Source organism: Malus domestica, chromosome 05 (assembly GCF_042453785.1).
Source record: "Malus domestica chromosome 05, GDT2T_hap1".
Classification (NCBI taxonomy): Eukaryota; Viridiplantae; Streptophyta; class Magnoliopsida; order Rosales; family Rosaceae; genus Malus; species Malus domestica.
Window position 1 is genome coordinate 28,127,219 of NC_091665.1, and position 11,768 is coordinate 28,138,986.

General features: G+C 37.8%; 2 protein-coding genes and 1 non-coding gene across 3 annotated transcripts; 1 reads left to right on the plus strand and 2 right to left on the minus strand.

The window, feature by feature from the left end:
• Window positions 1-935: 935 nt before the first annotated feature.
• TRNAK-UUU (transfer RNA lysine (anticodon UUU)) lies at window positions 936-1,008 on the minus strand. The gene has a single exon. It is a non-coding gene; the product is annotated as a tRNA-Lys (tRNA).
• Window positions 1,009-4,172: 3,164 nt separating this feature from the next.
• LOC103433323 (uncharacterized protein At5g48480) lies at window positions 4,173-5,384 on the plus strand. The gene is made up of 2 exons (XM_008371569.4): window positions 4,173-4,757; window positions 4,904-5,384. The coding sequence occupies exons 1-2, from the start codon at window positions 4,468-4,470 to the stop codon at window positions 5,148-5,150; spliced, it is 537 nt and encodes a 178-aa protein (XP_008369791.1). The 5' UTR covers window positions 4,173-4,467; the 3' UTR covers window positions 5,151-5,384.
• Window positions 5,385-10,255: 4,871 nt separating this feature from the next.
• LOC139196189 (putative lipid-transfer protein DIR1) lies at window positions 10,256-10,558 on the minus strand. The gene has a single exon (XM_070821856.1). It carries the CDS (start codon window positions 10,556-10,558, stop codon window positions 10,256-10,258), a length of 303 nt encoding a protein of 100 aa, XP_070677957.1.
• Window positions 10,559-11,768: the final 1,210 nt, after the last annotated feature.

An 11,768-nucleotide genomic window follows, 5' to 3' on the forward strand; every position in this document is an offset into this window, starting at 1 on the left:
TTTGAAATTCCCTGATCGCCTAGGCCACCCAGTTGACCGCCTCGGCGCCCGCCTAATGTCTTTTCCGATTTTCCTCCCGATTATGAGTTAATTCTAGCGGCTGGCCATCGCCTAACGTCTAGCGGCCACCTAACACTAATTATTATGAATTTTTATTTATTTTAAACTCTCCTAAAATACTATTTATGAGGGTTTGTAGGGTTTTAAAAATTCAAACAACTACGTACCTATTTTCAAAGCATAGAAACTACGATTATGAACGTTTTCATTTTTTTTTTAACATTTTTCACATTTGTAAATGAATTATTATAAATTTTTTAATGTACTATGATATTTTTAAATTGTTAGGTCTAGTTGCAGCCATGAATAATATCATACAACAAAAGTACTTAGGTTTCCCTTTCTATCCTGCCCCCGTCCCACAAAAAGAAAATTCATCGTTGAACATTCTTAGCGCATGATATTAAAGAACCTAGTTAGTAGTGCCAATCAAAGGAACCAGAAAACATGCACCACCAGATGGAACGTGTAAGATAACAAATATTGAACAATCAGTCAGCTCGCGATTTCGAAACAGAGAGCAAAAAGAGATAAGAGCAAACGAATCCAACTTCGAAAAATTAACCAACAGGCTCCAATTTTGGGCTGCCTTGCTGTCGAGCAGTTCCGTTCTTGCCTTTCACGCCCAATCCTTCATCCGGGTATCCGCCGCCCACCTCATAGGTGCCGCGCCACCGCTTCTTATTCGGTTGCTTTGGCTGAAGCTGACATTGGGGAAATTTGCCGTAGTGGGAGGAAAAAGAGGTTGGAGAGAGAAAAGGGGGAGAGAGATTGTGCAGCTGAGTATGAAAAACCCGGAAACATTTTGGTGCTGCTGCTGGGTTTTTGTGTTTTCCGGCCGAAGGTGATAAAGAATAGTAAAAGATTAGCGGGGTCGCCGTCTGTGGGAATCGAACCCACGACCACACGGTTAAAAGCCGTGCGCTCTACCGGCTGAGCTAAGACGGCTTATTGATATCAAAGTTTGTTAACATTTAATAATTTTATATTCTGTCTGGTGGGTGACAAAATGGGATGAAAACTACGTTTAATTAAAAAACAAAACAATTTTTTTTCATCATCTCTCAATGAAGAAGTCACTTAGTACTATAGTTTAGTGATATTTATATTTGTTACGAGTTGAAAACTAATTTATTCTCCACCACATAGTGTAAATATATCACTGTGTGAAAAAATAAAAAATTGAGCCACATATTTTTTTTTTAAAAAGTAAACACTTTGAACTGAGTTACAAGTCTCTTTGTAACAGAAAAAAGTTCTTCAAAGACATAAAGAAATATCATAGCAATAGTGTGGCATTTCTTATGTAAATACCAATTTTGTAGCACTCTCCATTATTTGCATGTAATTGGATCAAAATAACAATTAGAGTTGTGATTTTCATACCCCATTTTACCTCCTACCCACTATTTCAATTGTTTAATAGTTGTTGAGATTTTATGTAAGGTAAAATGAGGTGTTGTTCATCACCCTAACAATTAGAGCTTCGTTTGTTGTCCATTATTGGTTTGTCTTTGATAACTCACTAGATTCAATGAATGTTCAATGAGAATAGATTCTGAACTTACATATTTTGTCAAAGTGAAGAGAGAAGATGGATAAATCATGAAGAAAATAAATTATAGCGATTGAGAGGAACACGTTTCTTCATGATTTCTCCATCTTGTACCTTCACTTGAACAAAATGTGCAAGTTGACTTTTATATTTTTTATTCAATATTCATTGAGTCTAGTGACTTATCTAAGTTAAACCAATCTTACACACCAAACGAACCATAAATGTCTATTTTATTTGGGTATGAGTGTCTTTTTAGAAAATCATTTGCATGACAATCCCAACACCATCCGGTCGCATTATATTTCTATTTCGGGGCAGTCAAACATGCTGAAGCGAGTAACTCTTAGTCATTGATACATATCGGATCTTCTCATTCTTAAACCAATCAACGATACCTTGGAAAAAAAAAAATTGTGCACACACAATAACACGACAAATACGTAAACAAGATAAGGTGCTTAGGCCGAGTTAACACTAGAAGAAAATATGCTATACGTAGGACATTCTTCTTTGCACACTGATGAAAGTCGGAGGCTTTTATAATTTGTCATTCACAAGTTATTGGATTGTTTGTGGGTATTTGAGACACCAACAAACGGTGTTGAATCTGTTGATTACACACATTAGTACAAGGGCTTGTATTCTTAGTGTAGATAATATTATTTGAGATTGAAGATCGCTGAAGGCTCTAAAAGAGAGAAAAGACAAAGAATTGATTCAACAGATTATGTGCTGCTAATACAACCGAGGACCCATTTGGTCTGTGAGATGTCCCAAAATTAGATAAAATATATGGAATTCATCATAAAAGCCACAAAATATATAGCTTTCTCATAACAAAAGCATGATGCAAAATGAATCAGTTTGCAAATCACTATGTCCAATTGACCTAACATACATCCAACGATATTACTGAATTAGTATATATATGAATATTTTGATTCTTTTCGTACCAAAATCCTAGGATATTGGGTGGCATGTAACTAAATATATATGATTATTATCATGCCAAAAGAAATATGCAAATTGTTAAGAAACTCATATAATTATTTATGGGATTGACAATAACTACACGAACCTCTTCTTGCATACATCTTAACACCACACCGATCATGTTTTCTAAATATTAACTGTTTTAGAAATAAAATAGTGCGTTGATGGTAAACGAATGGACACTTACTAATGGGCTTCCATATGGGGCCTAGTTGCAGTCCAATTAGTTTGATCAATCATAGATAGTAGCCCAATTGACAAAAGCCGCCGAATATTTTTAAATCAAACAACTTTACTTTGAAAAATAATGAACACACGATAACACTACAAATATTGTAAACAAAATTAGGTGTTAGGACGAAAAATAAAATTAGTTCAGTGGTAAGGATGCAGATTTCGGCTTCCAAAATATAAAAAATGGGAAGGTCCCAAAAATGCCTCTGTGAGTCTTCCTGTCTTCGGAAATGGTGGATAACCGTTGATTGCCACCAGTTGTCCTCTTTTTAAAAAAAAAAAATTAAGCGGTTATGGCTTTTTTTTATTTGCTTTTTTTTTTATTATTCCAACAACAAAAAATGGGTTGTTTTATTAACACGCCACATCTTTATGAATACACCCAACATCTAAAACGTGCCTCTAAAATTCCAACTTTGTCCTCCATTTTTCTGAAGCCACCCCATCCCCATGTTTAGGCTTATTTCGTTAGCAAACAACGTAACTGCTGACTGACTGAATCCTAATTTCGAAAATATATGACAACCTCAAATCAAAATCTCGATATTGTCTTGTTTAGCAGCCATAGTAGAAGCGCCATTTGGATTGCAAAAATGGACTGAAGCCACATTCAATCCCTTGTGAACTTGAAAACTGTCATCCCAGCGCCACTGCTAAAAAAAAAAGGGGTTGTTTTTTCCCAGACACTCTGGTGATTGGGATAGCATGGCGAGTGGTTGAGATTTTTTGCCGAGACACTGTGGTGGTTGGCAGCAGGCATAAATGAGGTGGATTTAGAATTTAATTCATCATGGTAAAAACGAAAATTTAACTGAAAAAATTAAAATTATGGGGTGTATTCATAAAATTGTGGGATGTTAATAAAATTACCCCAAAAAATTTGTGTTAAAATTGACATTATTTGACAACATTTTGTTTTCTTGGTCATTCGATGATTAATGATTCATAATCATTCAACATTAAAATTTATATCAAGAGATGAGATTGAAACAATACATGAACGTTGGTCCTAGATTTATCTCACCCGGTACATATGATCTACGGTGTACCACATGTATGCATCCCCATTATACATTGACATAGAACGCAGGCTTTTTGATAAAATAACGTAGATACGCACAGTTTTGTCTGTCGTTTTCTATTTCTTTCTTCAAACCCAAAAGATAAACAGGCAGGAAAGCATAGAAGGTACGGATTTTCTCCGTGGAGTCAGGAGTGAACCATTATTTTATTATATATATATTTTTTTGTTTTTATTTATTTTAGCGCAAGGCAGAAACTGAACAGACAGAGATGGTAAATATCCTAATCCAACGGTCCAAAACACATAAAAGCAAAAACTGGCACACTGGCCACTGTAACAACTTACCATGAATGCTCGACACGCGAATGGCATCATTCGTAATTCCTCTCAAATTCAAGGGCAACTGAAATACATTAACAGTCTTAACTTCCCGTTATACCCCCATCCAAACGGTTCCGCTTCCCCGCTTCTATAAATCACCTATCCCACGCCATGCCCAAACCCCACGCCGTTTAGTCTACTGTTTTCTTCATCTTCTTCCTCTCTCTCCAAGGGTTTCCTGTGTTCTTTCTCAAAATTTTCCACTCTTTGAGATTCAATGGCGGAGCAAAAGGTCCAGAACGGTGAGGCCGCGGAGAAGGTCGCACCCGTGTCCCTTATCACTGTGACGGAGTGCCATCCTCGTCTCTCGATCAAGGCACCCAATGGCGAAGATGCCATCAAGTTCTACGTGGCCGTCCTGGGCGCCGTGGAGCTTGAGCGTGAGACTGATCTCAAGCGCAAGGCCGACCAGGAGCGTCCGTACATCTACAATGCGAAGCTCAAGCTTGGGTCCCTCACCTTCCTTGTGACTGAGTCTGCCTCGGTGGTCGACTCCGGCGACGGCGAGTACGTTTCATTCTCTTTCTCTGTTATTTTTCAAGTTTACTTTGAAATACTTGTTATTATTGTTAGATCTAACAATAATCTGCAATTTAAGTCATGAGTTAATCTGTCAGGCGTTGGGTTGTGATAAATTTTCCTTGTTTTAACAGAGTTCTAGCTGACGGTGGTTTTAAGCAAGGCGTTAATCTGCTACTTACTGTTGCGGACGTCGATGCGGCGGTGTCCAAGGTCGTCCAGGCGGGAGCTGCAGCGGTTGGAGAGATCAAAACCGGTGGTGCTTTCTTTGGCGACGAGCAGCGTTGGGCTCAGATTAAGGATCCATTCGGCATTTGCTGGTTCTTTGTCACTCCCGTTGAGAAGAAGGCCGCTGTCCCTGAAGCCCCGGTTACCGTCTAATTCCATGTCGCCCCGCCACCACATGATCTCTTTCGCTTTAGATTTTAATCAAATGGTTAGACCCTTTCTGGACCGTCTGATTCAGTTATTTCAATTGGTTTGGGATTAGGCTAATCGTACTTTTAACCTTAATATTTTGCTGAACGAAATGTGGAATTATCAGCTGTATGACTTTAATTGACCATTGTTATGTGGTTGGATTTTAAGTATTAAATCAGTTTGTAGTTATTCCGATGATGGTTCTTCACTTTTATTTTTATGCTCAGTATTTTTCTTTCGTTTTAGCTACTCGGGTAGCTCTTGCATGTAGAAATTTACCTTCTTAGACATTGGTACTTGTTAAGAGAATTTAGCAATGGGTGGGGTAGTTTCGACATTTTGAGAGTCTGGATATGGATTTGACTAAAGGAGAGAGATTTTGTCGCTTTCGTTTCGAATTGGGGGTGGTGCAGTTTTTAGAGAAAAGGAGTGGCTCCAAGTTTAGGTTTAGGGTGGTGGAAGGGGAACGCAGATCCTCTCCGGATCTGTGCAACCGAAGCCTGGAATCAAAGAATTCGGATCATTGAAATTTTATCTAACGGCTAAACAAATAAGTTAGTAAAAATTTTTAAAAGCTATAATAATTTTTTGTCATTGGATCAAATCTTAAAGGTCCAGATCACTTAATCCTTGAGCTTTGAAGGAAGAGATCTGAAGGGGATCCCTTTTCTTTCAATACAATCCATTTATGGATGGGAAATTTTATTTGAACCTATGTAATCTCTTTCTACACCCAACTTAAATTTAAATTGTTAATTATCTATTTTACCCTATTGCATAATTACTATTAAGTACAAAATGAAATTAATAATAAAACTCAAATTTATCAATAAACCAATTAAACCCTACCATTACTTCTTGTTTATCCTACGTTAAGTCTAGCTAAAATCCTAATAGGTATTGTAGAGAAAAACAAACTTTTTTGTTATTGATGGATGGTGATTTTGAAGTTTTGAATCCTCCAACTAAGGTATAACTCAATTTATGAATATTTTGTTCGTTTGATTTCAATTTTTTAAAAGTTTAAAAGATGAGTATTTGGGTTTTTTTTTCATCAATGTTGAATGGTTTATTAAACTTTCTGCAATTGGTAAATTCTAAGGAAAAACTTCTTATCAATATTCTTAGATTATAAACTTCCTTGCTTGTTGATAAATATAAAGGAATGAATTGTTTGATTTGTTGCTTATGTACATTAGTAGAAATAAAAAAGGCAAATGTTTGGGTTTGGTAGCAGAAGGAAAAAAAATAACTATGGAAATGCTAGTGGGAAGAGGGGGTGGGCCAAGGATGCCTCTTTTTTTTTCTTTTTTTTTGTTTAAAAATTCAATTACGATGTTATTTTATAAAGGTAATAGGTGTAAATATAAATTAACATTTTGAATTGAGTTTGAGATGGTAGTTTTGGTAATAAATTTGGGTTTAAAGAGAGATTAATTCTTTAATAAAAAAACAATATGGGTGAAGATAATAAGTTGGGTGTAGAAAGAGATTAATGGGTTCAAATAAAATTTTCCTTTACGGATTCTCTCGATAGTTGAGCCATGGATTCAATATTATACAGGATGATTTTTTCACCTCCAAATTCCCTCCCCCACTCAGCTTTTCCTAAAACTTTCCTCTTTATTTTTATAAAAAGTTTATAAGATGTTGAAATAGCTTAATTGTGATTGTTCAAATAGTAGTTAATTTGAAAGCATAGGAATTTGAAGAGGAGAGAATCTCACTCCCAATTTATAGTCGTGGTGGTTGGTTTTTTATTGTGGTAATCATTTCAAGTAAAATTGTAGCTAATGTTATTTAGACTTCCTTCTTTTTTCCTTGAGAAAGCGAAATCTAATAATGTGCTATTTCTTTGTTAGTGCACCTTGCTAGTAACTGCAAAGTGAAAGTAATTCTAAAATTAAACAAAAACATAACCCAAAGAAAGGCAATTTTAATACCATTTTTATTTAATTATCTGCTTGTCTTGTCTTCAAACTATCCCTCAATTATTCCAATATTCTCAGCTTATCCTTGAATTTATAGCAATATTTAGTTAACAATTTAGTTATGGAAGTTAGTATAGTTTTGAAGTTTGTTGGAAGTATTGCAATCGTAACACAGCAGGCCTTCATGAACGTCAAAACCAAACGCCGAGCTCCAAGGACCCTTTCACATATCGAAGAAAGCGTTTGACGGCAATAAGATGAGTAGTACACGACTTAGGCATGAAGTGAGCAATGTGATTGACGGCAAAGGCAATGTCAGGACGAGTCATCATGAGTTATTGCAGAGAGCCAAGGAAGTGACGAAACTCGAAAAGAGCAGAAACTAGGGACTCATCATGGTTAGATAGATTAGTGCGGGCGGCGATTGGAGTAGAGCACGACTTGCAAGCAATCAGATTAGTGCATTTGGGTAGATCCATAATTTTGTCTGAGAAAGATGAAAACCAGTGGTGATTGGCGCACTTCGAGTCCCAAATATAGGGCAGAGAACCAATATCTTTAATTTCAAATTCCTTGGAAAGAAGACCAATAAAAATAGATAGAGCTCCCGGATTTATCCAAACCAACACATAGTAATAAAACCAAGGTATAGTCCAGGCGATGAGTGCTCTACTTTGAACAAACCATTGCGAAGAATAAACGAACTGAAGCGATGAAACCAAGCTCGAGGAGCTTGCTTGAGGCATATATTGTTAGAATTCATCTATCCCACATCGGCCAGAAGGCTTGAGAACAAGTCCTTTAAATGGAATTACCCCACTTGAACTAATACTGAAGCCTTTTGTATTAAAATCCCACACCTAACGGATTGAGCAGGTGGCCAAGTGGGGACATTATTGTTATTGTTGGAGTGAGCCTGTCTACCTAAAATTTAAGATGGTATCAGAACCAGGGGACATGCCCGTACATCCACAGGAACGGATAGGTCCCCTTTGACCCCGCGTGAATGGGTGAGCCCCGACTTTTGTATTAAAACCTTACACCTGACAGATTGAGCAGGTGGCTAAGTGGGGACACAGTATCGATGTTCTTGGAGTAGATCCATGACCCGTCTACCTGAAATTTAAGACATATAGCCTTATGAAGCTTACAAACACGAGGACATCAATGATCAATAAAGATAGGGGCATGTGCCATATAACCATCTTCATTAAGAAACCCATGAAAACAAAAGCATTATTAACATCAAGTTGACGAAGAGACCAACCATGATGAAGAACCAGACTAAGAACATGCGAATAGTGGCTAGTTTGACGATTGGACTAAAGGTGTCATCATAGTGAAACCCTTGTTGTTGATGATAGCCTTAGGCCACAGGACGGGCCTTGTACAGGTAGTGTACAAGGAAGTGGAGTAGCCAAGGATCATGTCTGATTTCTTAAGGAGAGCATTGAACTCATCTGTCATTAGCTCTCGCCATTCTGGGACATGAACAACCTGCGTAAAACAAGTAGGCTCCGAGTCCGAGGGAGCGGTCAGTGAAGTAGAAAGAACATGAGTTAAAAGGTAGCGTACTGTGCCATCTGTTTGATGCTTAGGACAAGAGAAACCAAGGGGTGACTGGGTATAGTGGGAACATGAGCGGGCTTCTCGGGAGGGGAAGGTAGCAGGGGAGAGATCACTAGAGTCAGTGAGCTCGGTACCGTAGAAAGCCCAGCAGGTAAATGGGCTACAGGAGGCGGTGGGCTTGCATTGGGACCCTATGCGGGAGCCACTGGGTTTATGGGCGCTGGAGGCACCGAAGTGGGTGGGAACTGGAGTCAAGGCTGGTGAAGAAAAGGCAGGCTCAATGTAAGAGGGACACACTGAGAGGCAGAGTATGAAGGTGTCGCCCGAGAAAAGGAAAGCATGATTCATCAAACATCACATGCTGAGAAGTATAGATCCGATTTTTAGTAGTATCAAGACACCGATATCCTTTGTATTGTAAGTTGTATAAAAACATAGTTCTTTGGAACAGGATGCCAGTTTGTTAGTTGTATACAAGCATATGCCGTGGTTTCCAAGCAACCTAACTTATCGTACAAGGGGTATTAGTATAAAATAACTAGGAAATCTAACCCTAGAGGGAAAGAGAATCCTAACGTTATTCTCTCCCTTCAACACTTTGCTGCTCTGAACTATCAACAAGGGATCCAATTTTTGACACATTCCGTTGTCTGTCGAGTGTGGTCTACGATCATTTTGTTCTAGTGTAGCCTTGTGTAAATGGCAAAAAGGGCACAAGCAGTGACCAACACCTCATTCGTGGCCAATACTAAACCGGGATTTGTATAACTTTTCTCGAATCCATTCCAAAAGTGCCTGCGTTGAAGAATATATATAATCAACCTGGTTTGACTAGGGTTAGCCTATAGTTCGAAAGAATACCTTGGTTAAAAGGATAAACCCTGGGTGTGGTCATACAATAACTGTAGGATCTAACTGTTGAAATCAAGTAATACCTGTAATAATTTTGAGAAAAAGTAAAAGGTGTTTAATAAGAAGTTGTTTCTTTGTTTCAGAATGTAATGACTAGATAATAATGATCCACATGAATAATGATTTGGGTTTTTTTTTTTTTTGATATTCTTTAAATTTGATTTTCATTTGTTATGTATCGTTTTTGTTAGAGAGAAACTCCCCTACATGTATTAATTCATATTGTCTCTATTTCGTGAAGTTTTGTATCTATCTATCTTCTTACGGGATTATACGACAAATGTTGCAGTCTATTATTACCTGGATTAGATAGGCATGAATGTAGAATGTAGCCTCTTCCTAACTTTATACCAACCTAATCTATATCCTTCACATTGTAGTCAGATATCTTAAGCCTTAGTCTTTATGCAATACGAAACTTACAATCGAAACGTGCACAAACTTAGGAATGTGATGACTTCATATTCATTGTCTTAAACGATTGAGACCAGACATGATATTAAAATTCATTACACGTACTGATACCACAAGAAAGAAAAAAAAAAGAAGCAGCAGCATGGCACAAGCTTAACCAAATCACCACATGGCACGACACGAACACGATTCAAAACAATGCTTAAATATGGCCCCTTGAGCTTTCAAAGAGAAGCTTGATTAGCAATCGTTAGGAGGGGTGAGGTTGCACTTAGCCGGTAGAGCCATGGCAAGAGCGGGGTCAATACCGAGAGAAGGCAACAGAAACGAGTTCTTGTAACCACACAAGCATTTCAAGTCAGCTCCTTTGAGAGCCTCACAACACTCAGGAGTTGGCGGAGTTGGATTCGTCTTCGTAACCGATGGCTTGCAATCGGCGATACCTTCGTCGGTCATGTTGCACAAGCTCGACACTGTCGACCCTTTAAGCAACACAACCAGTGCCACCACCAAAACAACCACCAACTTGTAGTTTCCACCCATGATTATCGTCAAAGTTCTGAAAGAAACGTTTTGCAGACTGTTTTGTAATGAGAGCTCACTCGCACTCATGCGATTTATAGAGTGAGAGGAGTTTTTGGAGCCACAAGTTCTGGAGTCCGTGAGTGAGAATTGGCAGTATTGTGAGTCACGGGGAAGTTCTTTTTGCTGCTTCTTGCACATTACTTTATGTTTTAATATGTTTTGGTTGTCATTTGGGGGTTGGAGGGAGAATATTGATTAGTATGATATAGTGGATTGAGATCCTCTCCAGATCTCATACTCCAGAACCGATGGACCGAACAATCTGCACTGTTTAATTTAAGTTTTACGGTTTTCATTATTCTGTCCCACTAGCCCACCTTAGACACAATCTCTCTCTCCAACAGCTACATATCTCTCTCTTCTAAACGGTCAAGATTGCTCAATTTCTAAGCTCCGGAGTGGGAGATCAGGATCTCAATTTGTTACAGTGAACTCGTGATGCCTGAAAGGATTTTTGTTTCAAAAGGATAATTTCGGGGTTGTCTTGGATGTTGGTTCATTCTTTGTTTGGATGCTCCTATTGGTCACCAAACTTGGCGAATAATGGGGCAATGACAATTGTCTTAATACTAAAAAATACGCCTGCACCAACTTATTTATGCACACTACCAAGGATTTTTGTCAAACACCCTGCTCCCGTTCATATCGGTGAAAGTTTCCATTGAAATTTTAGAACAACATGGGTGCGTGATAAAAAAGTGATGAAGGGAATAACTTTGACTCGCACTTATGTAAATTCTCCTCTATGCATGAGCCTTCACTCGACCTTGTGACTTATTCATTTCATCCATACTATAGGTTTTTTGTCAAATTGATGCTCTATGTTTGATGAAGGTTTTCTACAGCTGATTGAGGCTTGATGAATTTGATCACACATAGATTGAGGTAGTTAGTTTTTTTTCAATTTTGAGAAGAAAAATATCACTTGAGTAATGATTTTGTTTGAAAATGATTACGGATTGACTAATAATCATTATCTCGAGGAAATTGTCCTTCATGCTTAATAGCAATTCAAAATTCTACAACACATCTTTGTATAAGATGCACGAGTGTATTGGATGACTGGATTTGCATAACTAAATTTTGATAGTTATAATCTAATCGCTTAAATACTAATTCATATCATACACCGATGTATTGTAGAAATACTTGATGATGAGTTATTGTG

Bases quoted from the DNA above. Each gene is read 5' to 3' on its own strand.
- LOC103433323 (XM_008371569.4), top strand. From the start codon at position 4,468: ATGGCGGAGCAAAAGGTCCAGAACGGTGAGGCCGCGGAGAAGGTCGCA. The intron at 4,758-4,903 runs GTACGTTTCATT...TTGTTTTAACAG, and splicing joins GTCGACTCCGGCGACGGCGA to AGTTCTAGCTGACGGTGGTT.
- LOC139196189 (XM_070821856.1), bottom strand. From the start codon at position 10,558: ATGGGTGGAAACTACAAGTTGGTGGTTGTTTTGGTGGTGGCACTGGTT.